Below are 18,992 nucleotides of genomic sequence, written 5' to 3' on the forward strand. Positions count from 1 at the left end.
AAAATCACAGCTCACTTCTTCTCTGCCCTCACCCCCCTTTTCTTCTTGATATCTGAAGTCATGGTACCATGCACAGAGATGAACCAAAGCAGTATAAGAAGAGGAAGTCTGTTTTTTAAAGTAATTTTGTGAATCAGAACTTTAAAGCTCCTGTGGGATCATATAAACGCCATGAGAACAGAGCATTTACTGTAAAGAAGCATTAGGTTCCTGAGGATTCACCACATTTATGTAAATCCCTTTCTTTCATGCTCAGTTGTCATTTGCTAATCAATAATCAGGCTCCTCATTACATATTACCATACTATCAAGAGCAGATTATGTCTGTCCAGTACTATGGAGATCGTTCTCCTCAACTTATTTTTAATGACTTCAGGTCAATTCCAGATTAAATGAAAAGGCATCGTTGTTAACTTTTGGTAAGAGCAAAATAGACGTTTGAAGTCTGATTGTTTCCAGATTGCCACCAAGAAGAATGGGACTAAAATCTCTCTGTATTAATAAAATGTAGTTCCAAAATACACAATTATAAGTCCATTAAAACCCTACCATTTACTTCAGTGGTTCTGAAAAATCTCCATAGGTTTACAATTTATCCCTCCCTCTGTATTCATTAGTGGAAGAAGGAAATATGTTTAGCATATGATGTTTCAAGATCAAGTTATAGGACTCAACACTTAAATATAGAAAACTGCTCCTACGATTTAATCATCACATGTTCTTGAGTAAAGAGCAGATCCCTGAAATGATGCAACACTTAATAATCAGTACACACCAAGAGATAGCAACAACACTAAAGGCAAAGCACAGCTAAATGACGCTTTCAGGACTGAAAAACAGCCAATGTCACAATGAAACACTGCAAGTTGGCTGCTAAGCTGCTGGAATGAGACAGAAGTTACCTGTTAAAAGATTTACTGTCTGTATGCCACTTACCATACAGACAAGGCAAGTGTAGTTACAAAAAGCAGCCACTAAGTGAATTGTTATGGTCACAATCAGATCAGCTAAGAACACTGCCCAAGGCTCCAGGGTAGCTGACAGCTCCTCCCTCAGGAAAGGACTTTACAACTATTCTATCCATAGCTAACAGGTCCCGGTTGCCTAAGACTCAAAAGAAACCAGAGTGCTTTCAGTCTAGTAAAAACCAGATGGGATGTGATAGTAAAACTAAGAAAACACACAAGTTGTGTGATAGAAGAAACTCAAGAAAACTAGCTGATACATGCAAGTGCCACCAGGCAATTCTGGAAAATCATGTTTAACATTTTAGAAGTGATATATGAACATGAAGTCGTTTCTCTCCATCCCCTGGCTTACAGCCCCAAGTCTACATATCGTGACACAGAAGTGTTAGAACTAGAGACATTTTAGATATATCTAAATATAAATATGCTTCTTCTCTCTTTCTGCAGATGCTGATGCCAGAAGCTAAATCAGGAGAACATTAAAAGCCCTTCAATTTTTTTCTCCTTTTTACGTTCGTTCTCAGCTAAATCAAAGAGCAAACTGAAACAAACAGTATTTTTTTCCTCAGTTATCAGTGACTCCTTTCACTGCACAGGCAGCAAAAAGCAGTATTCACTTGCATAATCTTTTTTGAAGCTCAGATTTTCCACCTTCTTTCATATATCAGCAGGTGGAAAGAACTTAGTCAAAGAGCTATCAGGTTTTTTTGCTGCAGAGATGGCATTATTGATCATAAGTGTTTTTCCCCTGATATTATTCCTGAAGTAGCACAAAAGTTTTTTTAAGAGCAGAGGTAAGATTTAACTTTTGAAAAACATCAATTTTTAACAAGTACTTGAAATACAATGAAGGACAGTACACAGTTATACTGAGAATTTATTAATGTGGTAAAATCTCAATGCTTGGTTGAAACTAGATGTGATCTAAATCAGACCTGTTCCTGGAAAGAACAGAAGCTAAGTACCAGTAACACCAGTAACGTTAAACAATCACCCTGAAGTGAGAGCATTTCAATAACAGAGAGGACAACATGCACATAATTTGATCACTTCGTTATATATTACAGTGCACTGTGGTTTTAGTCACCTTTCTGAATTTGCTTATAATTTAACAACTATATCTCTGAAAGATCTGTATTTCTTGATACCAAATATTACCGATTGGTGCACATCTTAAGGAAGTCAAACCTCTGTTACCTGCGTGACTGAAATGATGGACCTTCTGCCTGACTGATAAGAAATACCAGAGCAACACACAGACTAAGCACGTGAAGGCTGACTTTGTTTGCTTCTGCAGGCCCGGTGCACGAGAAAAGAGATTATAACCTGTTATTCCAGTGACAAATTCAAGTACAGCATTCAAAAATAGCCAGACTGCTTGAAGCAAAATTTCAGTTCTTTAAATCAAAGTGTGAAAGGCTGACCATTGCCAAGAGGCCAAGGGTACTTCAGAATAGTGCTCTAGAAAAGTGATTTCATTTATGAAATCAAGACAAAAGATCTGTAACAAGTTCTACAGGTATATATATTTTTTAACAGAATACTGTAAGCCCCCAGTGCATAAAAAAGGTTTTGAGGGGAAGGTACAGAGAAACCTTTGGCTTTATCCAAATCAACGGAAGTTTTAAACATATTGAATCAAAAACTCCCTGGATACATGCATCCTATCAATGCCACTGGCTTGGAGCTTTACACTCCTGGATTACCTATTGGTATATTACTGTTAAAACCAAAGGAGACTTGTAGATAAACAAAAAAGACATCTGAGCCACCATAAAAATTATGACTATCTGCATATCACCCACCTAAAATTCACGGATCCTGACTTGCTTATCAAAAAGAGTGGGAAGCATAGAAAAAAGTCTAAGCTTTGTTTTAAAATTTTCAAAGGTTTCACCTGGTTTTCCTGCCATAGGCCAAACTTTCTCTTTACAGTAAATCAGCTTCACCAGCAAAGTCTGCGCCTATGTTGAAGTTCTTGTCCCTCCTGTGTCCCAGTGCACCTCCTGCGGCCATTCACTGGCCTCATTAAAGCAGCAATGACAAGTGCTTTATGGACAAAACATGATCAATAAAATGAGTTCAGTCAAAATTTTGCCTTCCCCTCAAAAATATCAGAAGTCACAAACCAACCAACCAAAACCTGACTGCTTTACAGTGACCCAATACAGTCCCAGGAACATCCCTACCAGTGGAAAGGCAGAGAACCACAACACTAAGCGGGAACAAACAGACAAAATTATTTCAAATGGTTTCAACCCTGCCCAGTGTATTACATTGCCACATTCACAGGTAGCTCCAGAGCAGATAGATGAAGATGCAACAGTGTGGTCTGTCAATGAAAAAGCAATGCTTTTAAAAGTATTAGAAAAATATCCACTTAGAATTAAATTTTGAATTATCAAAATGCAAACACTATTACAGTTGACCAGTAACATACATGCCACTAATAATACAAATAAAATTACTTTTGATACTGAGATCAAGTCAAGATTTAAATTATTTCCTTTAACATAAAGAAGGTTGGGGGTTGAAGGTTGAGGTTTCCTTGTTAGTTTTTGTTCCCCCTGATTTTTTTCTTTTGTAATTAGTACAATAAAAAGAATGGAACAAAAAAGCTTTAGTGATTTTAAAATTTCAGTATCAGCAACATTCCCAAATGCAATTGCCTGCATAATTTACAACCACAGCTGTGCAGGTTAAAAGCCTAATTCCTTTCCATCTAAATATTTAGACATGCAAATCTTCTTGATAACCCAAATTTAATAAGCAGAAAAAATATATTGATTCTTTGGTGGAATAATTATAATTTTTACATATAAAATTTATTTTTATAAACAATATATCATTTCTTAGTTAAATAAGTGATGGTATAACAATTGCATACAGGATTATTTAGGTCATAATTAAACTAAATTTTTCAATTTTAATTTATTTTCAATAAACATACAGCAAGGCATAAAAACATACTTAAGTAGTGAATAAGAAATGCATAATTTATCATTTTTAAAGAGCAAACTTTGAAGGAAATAAGAGGTGCAAACAGAAAGCAGGATTAGAATCAATAGTTTAATCAAGCGTTCCTGCTTACTGATTTCAGTCATGATTTAATCATGATTAAACAGGTTATTTAAATGAAGTCTCCATGCTGTGAAAATAAAATTCAGTTCAGTAACCACATGCCCACACCTCCCTGATTCACAGGACAAAGAGAGGTGATGGTAAAATAAAACACAGGACAGTGCTCAATACCATAATCAATGGTGCATTTATTTCAAGAATACTACAAATGGTTTTGCTTAAGATGTTTGTTACTGGATCAATTCCCAGACTATAGACAAGTTCTGTTACTTTCCAGTTGTAAATCTACCACACAGCTGGGAGTTTGTTTGTGGATTTTGTCATTAAATACACTTGAGAACAGAAGCCACTCTAATAGCAAAACATTGAGAAATACTTGTCCTTGGTGAAGGACACACATCAGCCTCCCTTCTTACAAAAAAAAATGAAATGACAGAAGTTTTTTTTAAGATATCAAAATGAAACTAGAAGGAGAAAAGAAAAAAGAAAAAAAAAGAAAATAATAAGAATTGAGAACGCTGGCTTATGGTACACTAACAAAATTATCGAACTCATTCTGCCTCTAGCCAGAACATGTTTTGAGGTTTGCTTGTTTATAGCTTTTGGGTATTTGCTCCTACAAATCTAAGCCTCAAACTCAAATATTAACAACACAGGAGTAGCTCTACTACGTACCTCCAGCTAAGCACATTTTCCCTGTAACTTTACATATAACTAATTTTGTAAGAAAGAGATAAAAAAACTAGGCCTACATAAAAGCAGGAAGATTAGCACTTGAGTTTCTGCTCAGACTTATGAGTGATACATCATCATCTACGTTCTGGCACGGAGAGGAAATCACATTTGACTGAAGTCCAGTCCTAACAACTCTAACAGTCCTAACTGTTGTAGTGCAACCCAGGCAACTGCCTGCTTCTAGCTACACTTTGGACTTGTATATGCCTGTCCAGATCCCCAGAAGATACATTTCCACAGAGCTGTTCAAATAACACATAGGTTCCAGTTATACTAAAGTTCTTGTATGAAATACACACACGAACACTTACATGTAAAATAACACAGAGTGACATTACAGACAAGCCTGCCTCAGCATTTTCCCTACATACTATTTAAAATAAGATATGCAATAACAGAAATATTCATTTGCCAGTAAAACATTTCCATTTGCCCCTTTTGTTCTTCCATAGGCTTAATCATCTAGTGTGCAGGAACTGTATTAAATTAGGTCCTGGGACACTGCAAATTACTGTCAGTAAATTATTTTCCTGTCATATGAGCTAATTTAACCATCTTAGATTGCTGCAGATAATTTGCAATTCTTAACTATTAAGCATTAACAAGTCTCCTAATTTAACATGAAATATCTCTGTAATTAATCCAAGTAGTCAAATCCTCCGACAGTGACCTTCCTAAATCTGTAAATGTAACAGCTTGGTGGTCAGACTGGAAATTTCAAATCAAGGGTGATAATTCCTCCCCACTCCCTTTCCCTGGTGGTATGAACCTGTTGTAGGACAGGCAATTGCCTTCACAGGCAATTGCCTTCAGCCTCTCTTTGTGGAGCCTTACTGGACAAATGGGGATTACAGATTTCATTCCTCCCTACTCTAAAATACACCTTCCTCTGTGTGAGGCTGAGGATACAGAAGCATCAGCATTTTAATGTAATGATCACTCAGTCTGGGTCATAGTTACACGCTGTGGCAACTAAGAACCTGTATTTTCAGTTCACTGCAAAATTCAAGCACAACCTCTTAATTACTCTTGAGCTTTAAAACACTAATGGACTGTATTTAGCATTTAATACTAGAGCCTTTCAAAAGCTTTGCATGGAATTACCTAAAAGAGACTGCTGCTAATTTCACTTCTGGGGCAACATACTCTAAGGCACAACAGGGTAAAAGATAGAAAACAAACTGGAAATGGTCATCTCCAACTGAACAAGCAACTCTGACAGGAGAGAATATTTTGACAAGTTAGTCCTTCTGAGAAAATTATGAAAACAGAAAGGTAATAAATACAATTTAAGGACAGAAAAATCAGATGGTCTGTGTGGTTTCCAACTTGAGTATGAGCATTAAATGCCACCACTTGTATAAGGAACGCCATGAGTTCTGCTTCTGATCCACAACAAGGCATTTGCACTAAACAGAGGCTGGTGTTAATTTAGCACTCCCTACTCAATTACTGAATGAGTCCAACCCCGCTCCATTTGGGAAAAAAATAACAGAACCTGACCATCCAGGTAAAGAATTGCTGAAATGCATTCATTCTTCTGCCAGAATTCCTCCTTTGTGAAAGTAATTTTTAATATTTATGGATACTGTTAACCTTTTTTGGAACATACTGCTAGAAAAGAATTCAAACTGTCATCTAAATTTTGATGGGTTTTGTCACAGGGTAGCCTCATTGTAGAAAAAGAAAAAAGAACAAAGCAGAGGAGCACTTTCTTCCTGCCCATCAGGCCCTGCCCAGGCCCCTCTCACTCCTGTTTAAGGTTGCCCATCTCCCTAGCTTTTGCCCTGTCCAAATCCCCAGGAACTACTCTTTAAACCTTATGGTCCACACTCCGGAGCCTCGTATTAAATAGTTTCTGCCCATAAGGTTCTAAATGTTTGCATCAACTTCCACAATAAACTGTGCAACCAAGGCAGTTCCCTAGAGCTTACATGGGACAGAAGTTTGCACTGCAGATCATTCTTCCCTCAAAAGCAGGACAGTTAAATTAACAAAACTCACTCAGCAAAATTATGCATCAGATTTTCGTTTTTTCCAAGACACCATTAACAGTGTTACCAGAGTGCATCTGCTTTTCAAGACTAATTTTTTTTTCCATTTAAAGGAATCTTTCTGGTTCCTAAAACTGAAATTCTTCATTTTTCCCCTCTCTACCAACAACCACCTAGACCTTCATAATTATAACACATTAACCTAGTTACTACAGACTTGCTTTTAGGGAGGGCAGGGGGAGGGAATTTTTTCTACCCAGATTAAGAGGATCTTTAAGAAGAACAAAAATTCATTGTGCAAATTAAAGCTCAGAAACTCAAGTCTCTTGGGATCAGTCTTCCTTCACTTCTGGCTTAAGAGCTGCAGCAAACTGAAAGCATAATCCCTGACATTTCACTATACTTGCAGGACTAAAATGCTTGCCCTCTGAAGATGCCAACACCACAAGTAACTGGGCTAATCACTCCACAGGTTTCATCATAATTTATAAGTACCCAAAGCACCTCACTGGCACATCCACGTAGCAGTGCAAATTGATCTGTTTGTAAATGGTTTCATCTACCGGCCAGCAGAGATGAAAAAGAATATTGATAGCATAACTGGGCAGTTATGTAAATTGGACAACTAAAATGATTCCAAATAATCTCTAAGTCTTTCCTATCCCCACAATAAAATTTATTAATCCTCCCTTTCGTAAACAACCTTTTGCAGCCATGCAATTTTTTGCAGCTGTCACTAGAAAAGCAGTAAAAGAAAAGAGAAGAAAACAGATTTTGGAAGTTGGCACTCATTCTGCGTAGTTGGTTTTCCTCTGACTACTGACAGCTGAAACCAGGACATTAACAATTTTTCATGTTACTGTTTTAAAGCTATTTGTTGTGCGTATTTGTTTCCAATACATTGGTTGTAATTTTCTAATTATTTCTGACTTATCTCTTTATTAGCATAAACTAACCTGCAACATTTAACTTTTCCCAATAGCAATAATTAAGACTTTACAACCTCTCATGAATATCCTGTCAACACAAACCATAGGTAAGCAAGTTTTAGAGTGGCAGTAAGTTTTTTATCTATGTTAGCCATTTAAGGAAAATGGCTGTAAATACATAAGTTATCAAAGTTTCTTTTGAAAAAATAGTTTTATACAAGACCTAGACTGCACAATTAAGCAATTCAAATCTTAGTTATAAACTGATTATAATTAAAGGTAAGCTGACTCATTTTAACTAAGTATAAATTTAAGTCAGACCACATATTTGTATCCATTTTCTAAAATATCTGTCACTTCTCCACAATGGTTGATCAAACGTGCCAGTGAAAAATGTTTTGAGTAGGCAACTTGTAATATAGCTGTGGTTTGTTTCTGTCAGAGGCTGGCTGCTGAAGTGTGAAAGAAACTCATTAAAAATCTCTCACTGTGATCCTTCATTGCAAGGAAAAAAAAGAAAGAAAATACTTAATGAAGGGTACACTTAGCCTGAAGTCACATTCATATTCTGCTTTTTGTTTCACACTATTTCGGTAAGTAATTAAAAGACAGCAATTACTCACAGAAACACTATTCATGGCGGTCATACTGAGAGATATAAAGTACTGATTTTATGTTGATATTATGAAAGTAATGAGGGAGATCAAGACAATACAGCTAAATAAATAGAAGAATCTCTTACCTTAATCTTAAGACAAGATTCACCGCACATGGAACTTCACTATATTCGTCACTAACAACAGGCTGAGACTATCAGAGAAAAAAGCAAAGTTTTATAAAGGATGCCAAATGAAAAGAAAAAAAGAAAAAAAATCACGAAAAACTTTCCATGCTAACAGTTTGAAGTTAGCACAGAATTATTTAACACATTCTCTAACTCTCAGAAACCTTTTGAACACTTTCAGTACACAGTCTAAAATATAGCTGATACCACTAAAACCGCCAAATTTCAATTACAGAGATACAAATGATAATGCATTAAAGCACTGAGTGTAGGAGCTTTTAATCCACCTTGCATCAAAGCTCAAATAACCTATTAAATAATATGCACACAGTGAGAATATCAAACAGCTACTCACATTATTTTTGTGTAACAGTTTTGGTTGTTACAGAAGTCTTCCATCTACCCATATGCAAAGAACTAGTACCATATCAAAGCAGGCATCACAGCTCAAAGATGTCTTTCACAAAGAAAAATCAGGAATATGGATATCTTTCACACTCTCACTCCTCCCTCACACTGTAATATCCTTCCCAGCTCTCAACTAACACTGACGTGAAGTCTCAGGCAAAACTGTATCCTACATACAGGGTATTTCAGGGTCCTCATACCCACCTTGGCATATTGTCACCACTCACAGAAGCTTGTTCAAAAGTTACAGTCAAGTTCTCCCAAAATAAAAGACCTGCATCACAAATCTCTTTTGATAGTTTTTGCAACAGTCTTTCATATCAAAGCTACTTATAAAAACATTACACAGGACCTATTTTCTATTATCTGTGTATTTTCAACAAACATTAATGCATATTTGGAAAATTATTTATCACTTTCACAAAATAAGAGCAATTTTTTTTCTGCTTCCATTAAATTCCTTCCATTCATATAAACTACTACTATTACTTCTGCATCTTCAACAGACATGTTATTTCAATGTATAGGAATGTGCATCCCAAAGACCCAACAGACACACACGAAGAGTGGCGAGCTGCACTAGTCTTAGTTCCAAGTCATCTTCTGGAGCATTGAGGAAAACAAAAATCAACAGAAGACTTCAAGCGGAGGCTTTTGTCTCCTTCATAAACTAAGCAACTATTTTATTATGAGCTACCTGTATAAACTGAATCACAAACTGTAGAACTCTTAATAACTAAGACACAGAAAGACTGTGTGGAGTAGAAGTCCTTTTTTTTTCTACTCAGCTTTATCTCAGCTGCTGAAGCACTGTGTAAACCGGGTCTGCAATGAAGACACTGGAGTCATCACAGGAGCTAACAGGACCAAATCTGGCAGGAAGTTGTTAGTCTTTTAGAAGATTTCTATGACACCAATGAAAACCAGATAATCCAAAACTGCAGGTGAAGTGGCAAGGGTCACCCACCTAAGAAATAGACATTTTTGAAAGAGATTTTTTTTCTCTAAGATATAATCCTATTAAGCAATTATTTATAAGAGAAATGCTTCCCACACTCTCAGCACAGGGCCATGAAATTCAACATGATATTTTGTTCCTCTGAATTAACCTAAATATGCTTCAGTACTGAACTATTTTACTGTGTATGGAATGAAACATTTTAATTATAAGCTACATGTTGTGATACAAATCGTAAGAACAAAAAATTATTTGGAGATCCTCTGTCTACTCCTGAACACAGTCATCATTACTCTGACAAAGACAGCAATCAGTGTGATCCAGTTATGAAGATTCCCTAAAAACAGCCAAATTACCTATTTTCATGAATTCTTCTGGGCACAAACATAACATGACTTTTAAATTCCTATCCATCTTATCCACTGTGTGCTCAACTTCATTGTTACAGGCACAATTGCATACAGCTCTATCCTCACAAATATCCTCCTTGCTATACAAGGCTGCAGAAAAACACTCCAACCTCAATTCACATTTTTAACAGCAGAAACAAAAAAGAAATCACTCAAACACCTGGAAGAAAAGAAAAATTGATAAAGACATTTTTACCTCTGTGTTCTCCTCCTCTTTCAGTCTTCGTGACTGGAAAACAAATGCAATGAGATATGAGCTATGCAGCTTTATGCAATAAAGATCCAGAAATACTAACAATTAACATAAAGACAGAATATATTGCACAGTATAAATGTCTTGGCAGAAACAGAAGGTACCTTTTCCTGAGAAACAGCAGCTTTGCCTTCCTCGCTCTTCTCATCCATTTCATCATCACTCCATTCCCAGTCTCCATCTTCTGTTTTATGGAGGTGACCACTGGAACCCGGCACTCGCCTGACCTACCAAAATATTGTTGACCATTACATAGACATTATTAGTCTTTATCAGTGTTCTGGTTAATCAGCAATTCTTTGCTATTTTTATTTTATGAGCTTTCAGTAATTTGCTGCAGGAGTCACTAACATATTCTAATAATATTTGACCTCAGGGGTCATCCTTAAGCCAGAGGGAATAGCTAAACCGTGCAAAATTCATATAGGGAAACAGGGCTTGGAGATATTTTACAACCACTTAGGAACAAGCTCAATTAGATGACAACTGCTTTACTGCTTGAAACGAAAGGAAGCTATTCAAGAAAGCGAAGTTAACACAGACAAGGTTGTTCTTGGGACACAAGAACTTTGATTGCCCTGCTTAAAAGCTTTAAAATGTGTAAAGGCATTAAGAATACTTCAAACGTGAAGTTATCCTTATTAAAAAAAAAAAAAAGCAGCAGCTGTATACAGACTAAGAAGATAGGCAGGCATGCATCACACCAAACTAGCTGGGCAAACTCCTGTAGATCAAAAAGTCTAATGAAGGATAATAGGAGTATCCAGCTGCTAAATCTGAAAATCAAATGCTCTTCTGGTGGTATCTTGCTCTTTTTCAGAGCCAGACAACATGCTTGTTTTCCCCCAGATAATGTTTAGACTACAACAATTCATCCATCAATTCTTCCCACACCTATGCATTTTGAGACCCATGATGCTGGAAGCACAGCACAATAAGCAGCAGCCCCGCTGGTGTTTAGATTAGAATCTGTTTCTCTAATTATTTCACACCACTGAACCAATATACAGTTTCCACTGTACAACTTCAAATGCTTGTACAGGTAAGCTCCCCAGTGCTATAAATTTGTAAAGGTTAAAGTATATCCTTTTCATTACAAAAAAGTTATTCCAGAAAACGGCCTGTACATTGGTAAGAGAACAAAAGGAACAAAGCATTAAATGTTCACATCACACAAAAGAAAGAGCTAACTTGGTAGAAAAGTAATTTCAGACCAAAATCTACTGTTGGAGAAGATATCAATAAAAATAACTTCAATAAACCCAAACCAATTAACAAACAAAAAACCCCACACACCAGATGAACAGGGCAACTCTAAATCCCACCCACCAAAGGTTAGCCCAAATCAGCCTGACAGAGAGACACCTCCAGCAGCAGAATGCAGAAGCTGCCCACATTTCCCAAGGCTTGGCGAAAAGAAGGTTGCAGCGTAAGGAAGCAAAACATAAATTGTTGTCTACTAGGCACTGACGTGCTCGCTATATGTAGATGTTAGAGACTGGGGAAAGAAGAATCTATTATTCATCACTGATTCTTTAGCTGCTGCAATCTCTTCACAAGTTTATTTTTGTAGAGTGACAAGGGAATGAACATTTTCTGAACATTAAGATCTTTCTACTTCATTATTCACAACTGCTCAAAACAGCAAAGAACTGGGCCCACTTAGAGATTCAGTATTTTATTTCAGCGTCTAAATTTAATAAATAAAAAGGATACACTGTGGGATACCAACGTATACACACATTACTACATTTCATACATGGTACAGCACACAGTCTAGACCACATTACAAATTCATTCTTTCATTAAGAGTAATATTATGTATCTATTGTATTTTTCTTCTTTCTAGAATAAAATGACTAAACTAGTAATCTTTTTTACACACTATCTGAATTATTTAAGGTATCCCTACCAAAGTCTCTAGCAATTGAATATTTGCAATGGAGTCCTGGATAGATTTAAAACAGCATTTTTAAATTCTCTTCCACAGAAAGAGTGTGGTAACCTGAAGGTATGGTAAATGAGATGCACTTGTGTAAGCAAAACTGATGGCACTAATGAGCACTAATATTCACTGTCATGGAAGGTGCCTTGCCACCCTCCATATACAGGTAACTTAGAGTCCAAATTTAATTTGTTCCTGAATTCCTGGAAAGTAGCAAATGTGTAGACTCCACCCATTTAAAATATATCTGCAAAAGTCTTTGTGAAACCTTGACACTTCTTCCTATTAATTTCTAACTAGAGAACAGCCAATGCTGTTCTCCATTTTTTGCATCTGTATATCTACAGAAGGCAATCCATCTTTCTTTTTTTTTTTTTTAACATACATATCTTTCTGGAAATACTGCAGCTTAGCTTCTTCCGGAGATAAAACTGTTTTGTCTTCTAGCCAAAGAGCATCAGTGGTACATCTGTTAGTAGAGCAGTAAGGATACACCCAATTCCATATGCCCCAGAGAGCAAGAATGATAAAGTGGTTATTTAAACACCTCATTGTTTTCATTTTCTGCAGTCTGTCCTCATAAACGCCTAAATCTGGCTTTCAGACATAGAGAAAGACAGACCAGTCAGCTGACACTGTATACCTTCACCTTCCCCTAAGACTAGCTCTTATAGGAGGCAGGACTCCCACTGTTATACAGAAGTTCTTATAGAAAAAAATATACTCTTTAAAGTGTGAATATTACTTGGTAATTGGTAAGATGAAGGTTTTTGCATAGCCAGTGTTCCTCTCCTTTTTTTCTTTTTTAAATCAAAAGTTCCAAGAGCTTCACTTCTCATGCAACTTCATGAGAAGTATTTATAAAATTAGTTACCACGTCAGTTATTTTATAAAAAGAACAAAGATGAGAAATAGGACATTACTGAACACAGTTTTGGTTTTAGCATTACACTTTGCCCTGTGTATTTTTCTCTCAAAAAAATCCTTGATCAGTTCCTTCCATACACAGCTTATGCCTATAGAGTAATCAGATTTTATAATTTTTACCTTTGGCCATCTTGCAAACCTTTCCTAAGGTACAAAAGCAAATTTTAATCCTCATCCCTATGAAATTATTTTATTCTAATGCGACAAAGAAAATCAGCATATCATTGTGTTTATCCAATCATGGTACCAGCCTTTCGCTTAAAACAGTTACAAATTTAATCACAGCTTAGCACCTGAGGTACATGCATGGAGAAGTCACTTTCTACAATATATTAATGCAAAAGAACATTGGTCTTTTTGTATAAGAACACCTACACTGTAATCTTATTTTTGAAAAAAAAAAAAAGAAAAAGAAATAACCTTAGGTCCAAGACAGAGCATGAATTCCCACATGTACACATGATCCTTTGTTCAAGAGTTGAGGTATTACCTCAAGAGAGGGCTAATCTCCATTCAAGCCAGTCTCACAGGTCCCATGAAAATCCTAATCCTTTCAGTGCTGACTATTCTTAAATTCCTCTGAGTTCATTATAATGTGAAGTCTTATTTTTATTCGGATGAAAGCCACAAAAATTCTGCAAACCTGAATGTGTTTTATGCAATTTGAAACCTTGTTTTTTCCCCACCATGACTTATGCAGACTACTGCATTAATGGGATGTACCACTACCTTTCTAAAGTAACACTCTGGTATTTCTGCTTTGTAGAATTCAAAAGATGTTAAAATATCTCAGTAACTTGGTGTTAGTGTCCCCTCCTCTTAAGCCACTCTGTATACCGCAAATATCACGGGGAAAAACCATTCTCCTTAGTCTTTCTTTTTCTGCACTTGGAAAAAAGTTAGGCAGAAGTTGCAATGTTTCATACTCATATGCAGGAACTATTGGAATACTCACTACTGGAATAAATTACACTGGCAACTTAAAGTCAAGAAATGTAAGATCATTACATTTTCCTTCATGATAGAATACCGAATAAAGGAAACTGATAATTCTACATTGAACAGGGCTCCTTTAGGTCTCTCTATGGGTTCTTGCAGAGCACCCTTTTTAAGGGATAACACAACAGAAGTCAACAAATACAGGAATCTGTTAAGGAAAAAAAAAAGAGAGCATTTGCTTTAAATATTTATGATACTGGTTTGTTTTTACAGCCAAACAGTATCATGCTTACATGATGAGAAGCGTGACACCCAAGGGCATGGCCATCAATCGTCTGCCATGAAATCTTACCTACACTCTCAGTTTAGATATGGAACACAGTGGAGCTATCAGTGAGAGTAAAAAAAGGCATTATTAGCTGAAGAGAGAGGGGAGAAGAGAGCGCATTCCTACATCTCTAGAGGAAATGATGAAAAATGGGTATAGCACACAGTGTACCAACTCCCCATCCACTCTGGGGGATTCCTTGTCCAAAGCCCTCCTCCTATCACTCTTCACTGATTTTTCTGCTGCTGGGATAATGCTGCTTAGAGACAGCAAAACCTAGCAGCTCAAACTAGAGATGCTATTTTGATACCATCTTGTTTACAAGTGTAGGTAATTCCCTGCACTCCTAATTCTGCTTTCCAAAACTGTAAAGTTTTACATAGTACTGCAACATACTTATTATCTCTGTTTTCAGCTGGAGTCCAAAATTTGAATCTGATTTTGCTTTGAGAAACTGCAGTGTTTTGCTGAAACTCCAGTAACATAGCAAATGTGTAAGTTTAGTAATTCAGTATGATTTCTGTTTTTCAGATGTTATTTCTCCTTTTATAAGTTCTGCTACATAAACTTCATTACTGAATGTTATTAACTGCAAATGATTCTTTCATTCACATTTTAACAACAGTCCTTTCAGTCACGATGTGTACCTGTGCTGAGGAGGATTTTTTCAATTAACTGTGCAGAGGAGATGCACTGTTCCTCAAAAGCAACACTTCACCTCAACAACAAGGAATCCCAAATGGGCCATCAGGAATGACAAGCAGAGAGAGGCTCTCTTCTATCCTCTTTCTTTTCCCTGCCTGCCCCCTTTCATTCTCCCAATCAAACTAAGGTGCCAAGGCCAAGAAGGTACCTGCAAGAATCAAAGGAAGCAAATCAAAGATACAGCAAATTGGCAAAGTAACTTAGTACTCTGAAAGGTGACAAAGAAAGATAAAGATCCACTACTGAAAGACTTTCCGTTGGAGGGATCACTAGATCCACCTTTATAATCAGCATTATCTGGTTCCACCATCCTTTTCTATCATCCAAGCCGTTTACTTTCTTAAAATAACCAGAGGTGAAAAGAAAGAAGACAAATATAGCCTCATTTACAGCTTTCCTTATTCAGTAGTAGAATGGTAAAGCATGGTGCTAATAATGCCAAGGTGGGTTTCACTATCAGCAATAGAGATATATTTAAAAATATTCAGGAAAATAGTCTATTACTGTAGAATTCAAAGAAGAATTTACTACGACTTTCGCTTACTTTCAAACTCAGAGGCTTTTAAGTACCATTTCAAGGTGAAATTCTGATTTCTACCCTTTTCTATTTTCTCCAGCATTTCCATTTGCTTATGCACATAAGAGAAATTATTGTAATATACATTCTGTATTCCTCACAGATTTTAAAGAGACCTAACCTTATTCAAGACATTTTATAAAATATTAGGGTGATTAAAATGCAAATTTGAGTGTAGTTCTCCAAAAAGTTATAAATCGACATGAAAATAATGAACACAGATCTGCAATTTTTATAAAATCCAATTTTATAAAACCCCACTGTTTCTATTTTAGTCAGATACTAAAATGAAGCACGCATTCAAGCATGCATTCAATCAGGCTACAGCATTTAAAATCCCAGACTTGGAGGTGCTCCTAATTGAGTGATGCTCTCCCAGACTGACTCCACACACAGCTCAGGCAGGACCGAATCCCCAGATGCATGGACACACAGCACACTGGACGCAGCTGCCCTCTGCTGCTGGTAAATCCCACACAGCTTGGCTGGGATCCACACATCTCTCTCATTCCCCTTTCTCTTCATATACTGTATGTCTTTCCCTTCACCTGCAGATGCACCGTTTGAATAATCTTCTCATGAACCTGCTTTTCACTGCTAAACAGAAATGAACTATTACTATTCCAGCCCACTTTTCTACTCTGCTTGGCTTATCTACTTGTTCTGATTAAAACCTTGAAGTTTTCGGCTCCAGCCATAATTTTAACTTCTTGAGTCAAGAGAACTTCTCAGCTAAATTAAGTCCCCTATAATACCACCATCTCAAGGATGGTAGCACCATCTCAAGGATGTCCTGCTTCATCTATACTTCCCTTGCAGCTCCCCCAAGGAACTTCCAAGACTATCACTGGTATCAATGTAACCTTGGCAATATTAGCACCATGCTTTAACCAACTAAATTAATCTCAGGGATAGTCCATGAACCCACCAATACAGAAGAGAGCTGCTTTTTAATGACCAAGATGAATCGCGTATGAGCTTTTAAACTCTGCCATAACAAGTAGCACAAGTTATTTTAGATATGCATATGGCCATTTGAAGTACAAAGGCACTCAACTAAGCCATGGTTTGTTTTAAAGCTTGCCTGTTCTGTACCAATTAGGTCCATTTGAGAGGGCACAATAATCCAACCTCACAAACTCCATACAGATGAAAGAAAAGATGGACAAACCCATATATTGTACGAAGTTCTTTGCATCTAATGGCACAACTGCATTCAGGCAAAAATGCTGAGCAATCTTCTTCCTTTATCTGAAGTGTTAAAATAAAGCTGATGCAACTTCACATATCTGCCCCTTAAAACACTTTCCACTTCTACTAACCACTACAGATGGCACTGCTTTCTGATTATGTGAATTTTTGTCAAGTTTACATTTTATGGAAAAAGTGATTTCATTAAATTTCCCTTCCAACAACTTCTTGAAAAATAAAAAACCTGACATGGTTCCGAATGCCAATTTCTCCTTTATTTTTTCTAGTAATATCCAACAATACAAACACGGTTGCAGTAATTTTTTTATTTGTAGCAGTGTTCTGGATAAACTGAATAACTAATCCTCTGTGATGGAGAGGCCTCCCTTACACAAAGCCTTGCCAAATACATAGTTATAGTTCAGCTACTGCTTTCCAGAAAAAGTGTTCCAGTATAGTACATATCCCTTCACTTGATACATCAACATTAATGAAATAAGTATTTCTTAAAGTGTAAAGAAAAATTAATACATATTTTTAGTAACAAGCTGAGCTCAAGCTCATGTTGCTCTCTGCTTTTCAAGACAGCTGGAGTCCAGCTGTACTAACATATAACATCGGTGTGGTGCATCTATCAGATTAAGTCCACTACTGAAACAAGGAAGTGCTGCACATGTATGGCTTGCTGAGGTGCAATCATGCTGTTAGAGCTGTCAAAAAAATCCAGGATATAATGATATTTTGCTCATTAAATGCAGGGGATCGATGATTTCTTATATAAGGAAACATGGCCATTTCCTTAAAATAGCTGTACTGAGGAGCTAGAATTTCAACCCATCAGTAAGGACATTTTTAGTGAAGTATAATAAAACCTGATATCACTCATACTAATCATCTCTTCATGCTGTCACAGGTTTTTCCCAGTAACTTACAACTCCCAGCTCTAAAAAACCTTCTGTTAAGAGCACAATGCAGTACCACCTTTCCAAAAATAGAATTCAAACCTAATTATTAGTTAGATTTTTATTTTTTTTACTAGCAGCACTTCAGACAGCAATAAAATGAAATGCAGACACATTTAATGTATTTTTCCCTGTTCACTTTGTGGAAGTGGCAGTCATGCAGGAGATTTTCAAAATTAAAAAAAACAGGATTATAAAACCATAAAATTGACCCAGGGCCTTTGGGCATACAAAGTACTTACAGTTATAATTAATTTTTTAGTGTGACAAGGTTTGAAAACTGACTGTGGAACTCTAAAAGCTGTTTCAAATTTGCTCTATTCCAATATAGCAATTCTAATCACAAATGAAACAATTTAGCGTTCGGTTCAAAATTAAAACTACTTCAGCACAGGTTAATAAATAGTTGATCCAAAATCTGGGTGAGCTGTTTTATCCCAGGGGTGGACACAGTCCTACTCCAAGCAGGACAGGGCAGGCTGGTTTACCACCACACCACCTAACCATGCAGAGGCTGCAAGGGGGTTTCACGGCTCCCACATTTATATCGATGACAAAAATGTGGCTTCAGACCATGTCCTCGCTTACCAAATTGCACTGAGCTCAGACCATTCACCATTACCTTTTCTCCAGTTCTTTGGGACACCAGCAATTCTCTCACAGGTGAGCAGTCCCATTAATGAAACCTAGAACTGCCAGCAAAACATCATGTATCAGGAAGGACACTGAGGTCCTGGGGCAGGTCCAGAGGAGAGCAACGACGCTGGGGAAGGGACTCAAGCACAAGTCTTATGAGGAGAGGCTGAGGGAGCTGGGGCTGTTCAGCCTGGAGAAGAGGAGGCTCAGGGGAGACCTCATCACTCTCTACAACTCCCTTAAATGAGGTTGTAGCCAGGTG

General features: G+C 36.9%; 1 protein-coding gene across 3 annotated transcripts in view; it reads right to left on the reverse strand.

Annotated features, from left to right (window-relative positions):
* The window catches only part of STK39 (serine/threonine kinase 39), a 79,951-nt gene that overhangs the window by 23,994 nt on the left and 36,965 nt on the right, over positions 1–18,992 (reverse strand). For all 3 annotated transcript variants that reach the window (XM_027733703.2, XM_039387961.1, XM_027733704.2), the window contains 3 exons: positions 10,625–10,747; positions 10,464–10,496; positions 8,450–8,517 (listed from right to left, as the gene is read on the reverse strand). In XM_027733703.2, the coding sequence (XP_027589504.1) occupies positions 8,450–8,517; positions 10,464–10,496; positions 10,625–10,747 (224 nt within the window). The remainder of the gene's footprint in view (positions 1–8,449; positions 8,518–10,463; positions 10,497–10,624; positions 10,748–18,992) is intronic.

This window comes from Pipra filicauda, unplaced genomic scaffold, assembly GCF_003945595.2.
Source record: "Pipra filicauda isolate LSUMZ 115617 unplaced genomic scaffold, ASM394559v2 scaffold5_size6683894_pilon, whole genome shotgun sequence".
NCBI classification, from domain to species: domain Eukaryota; kingdom Metazoa; phylum Chordata; class Aves; order Passeriformes; family Pipridae; genus Pipra; species Pipra filicauda.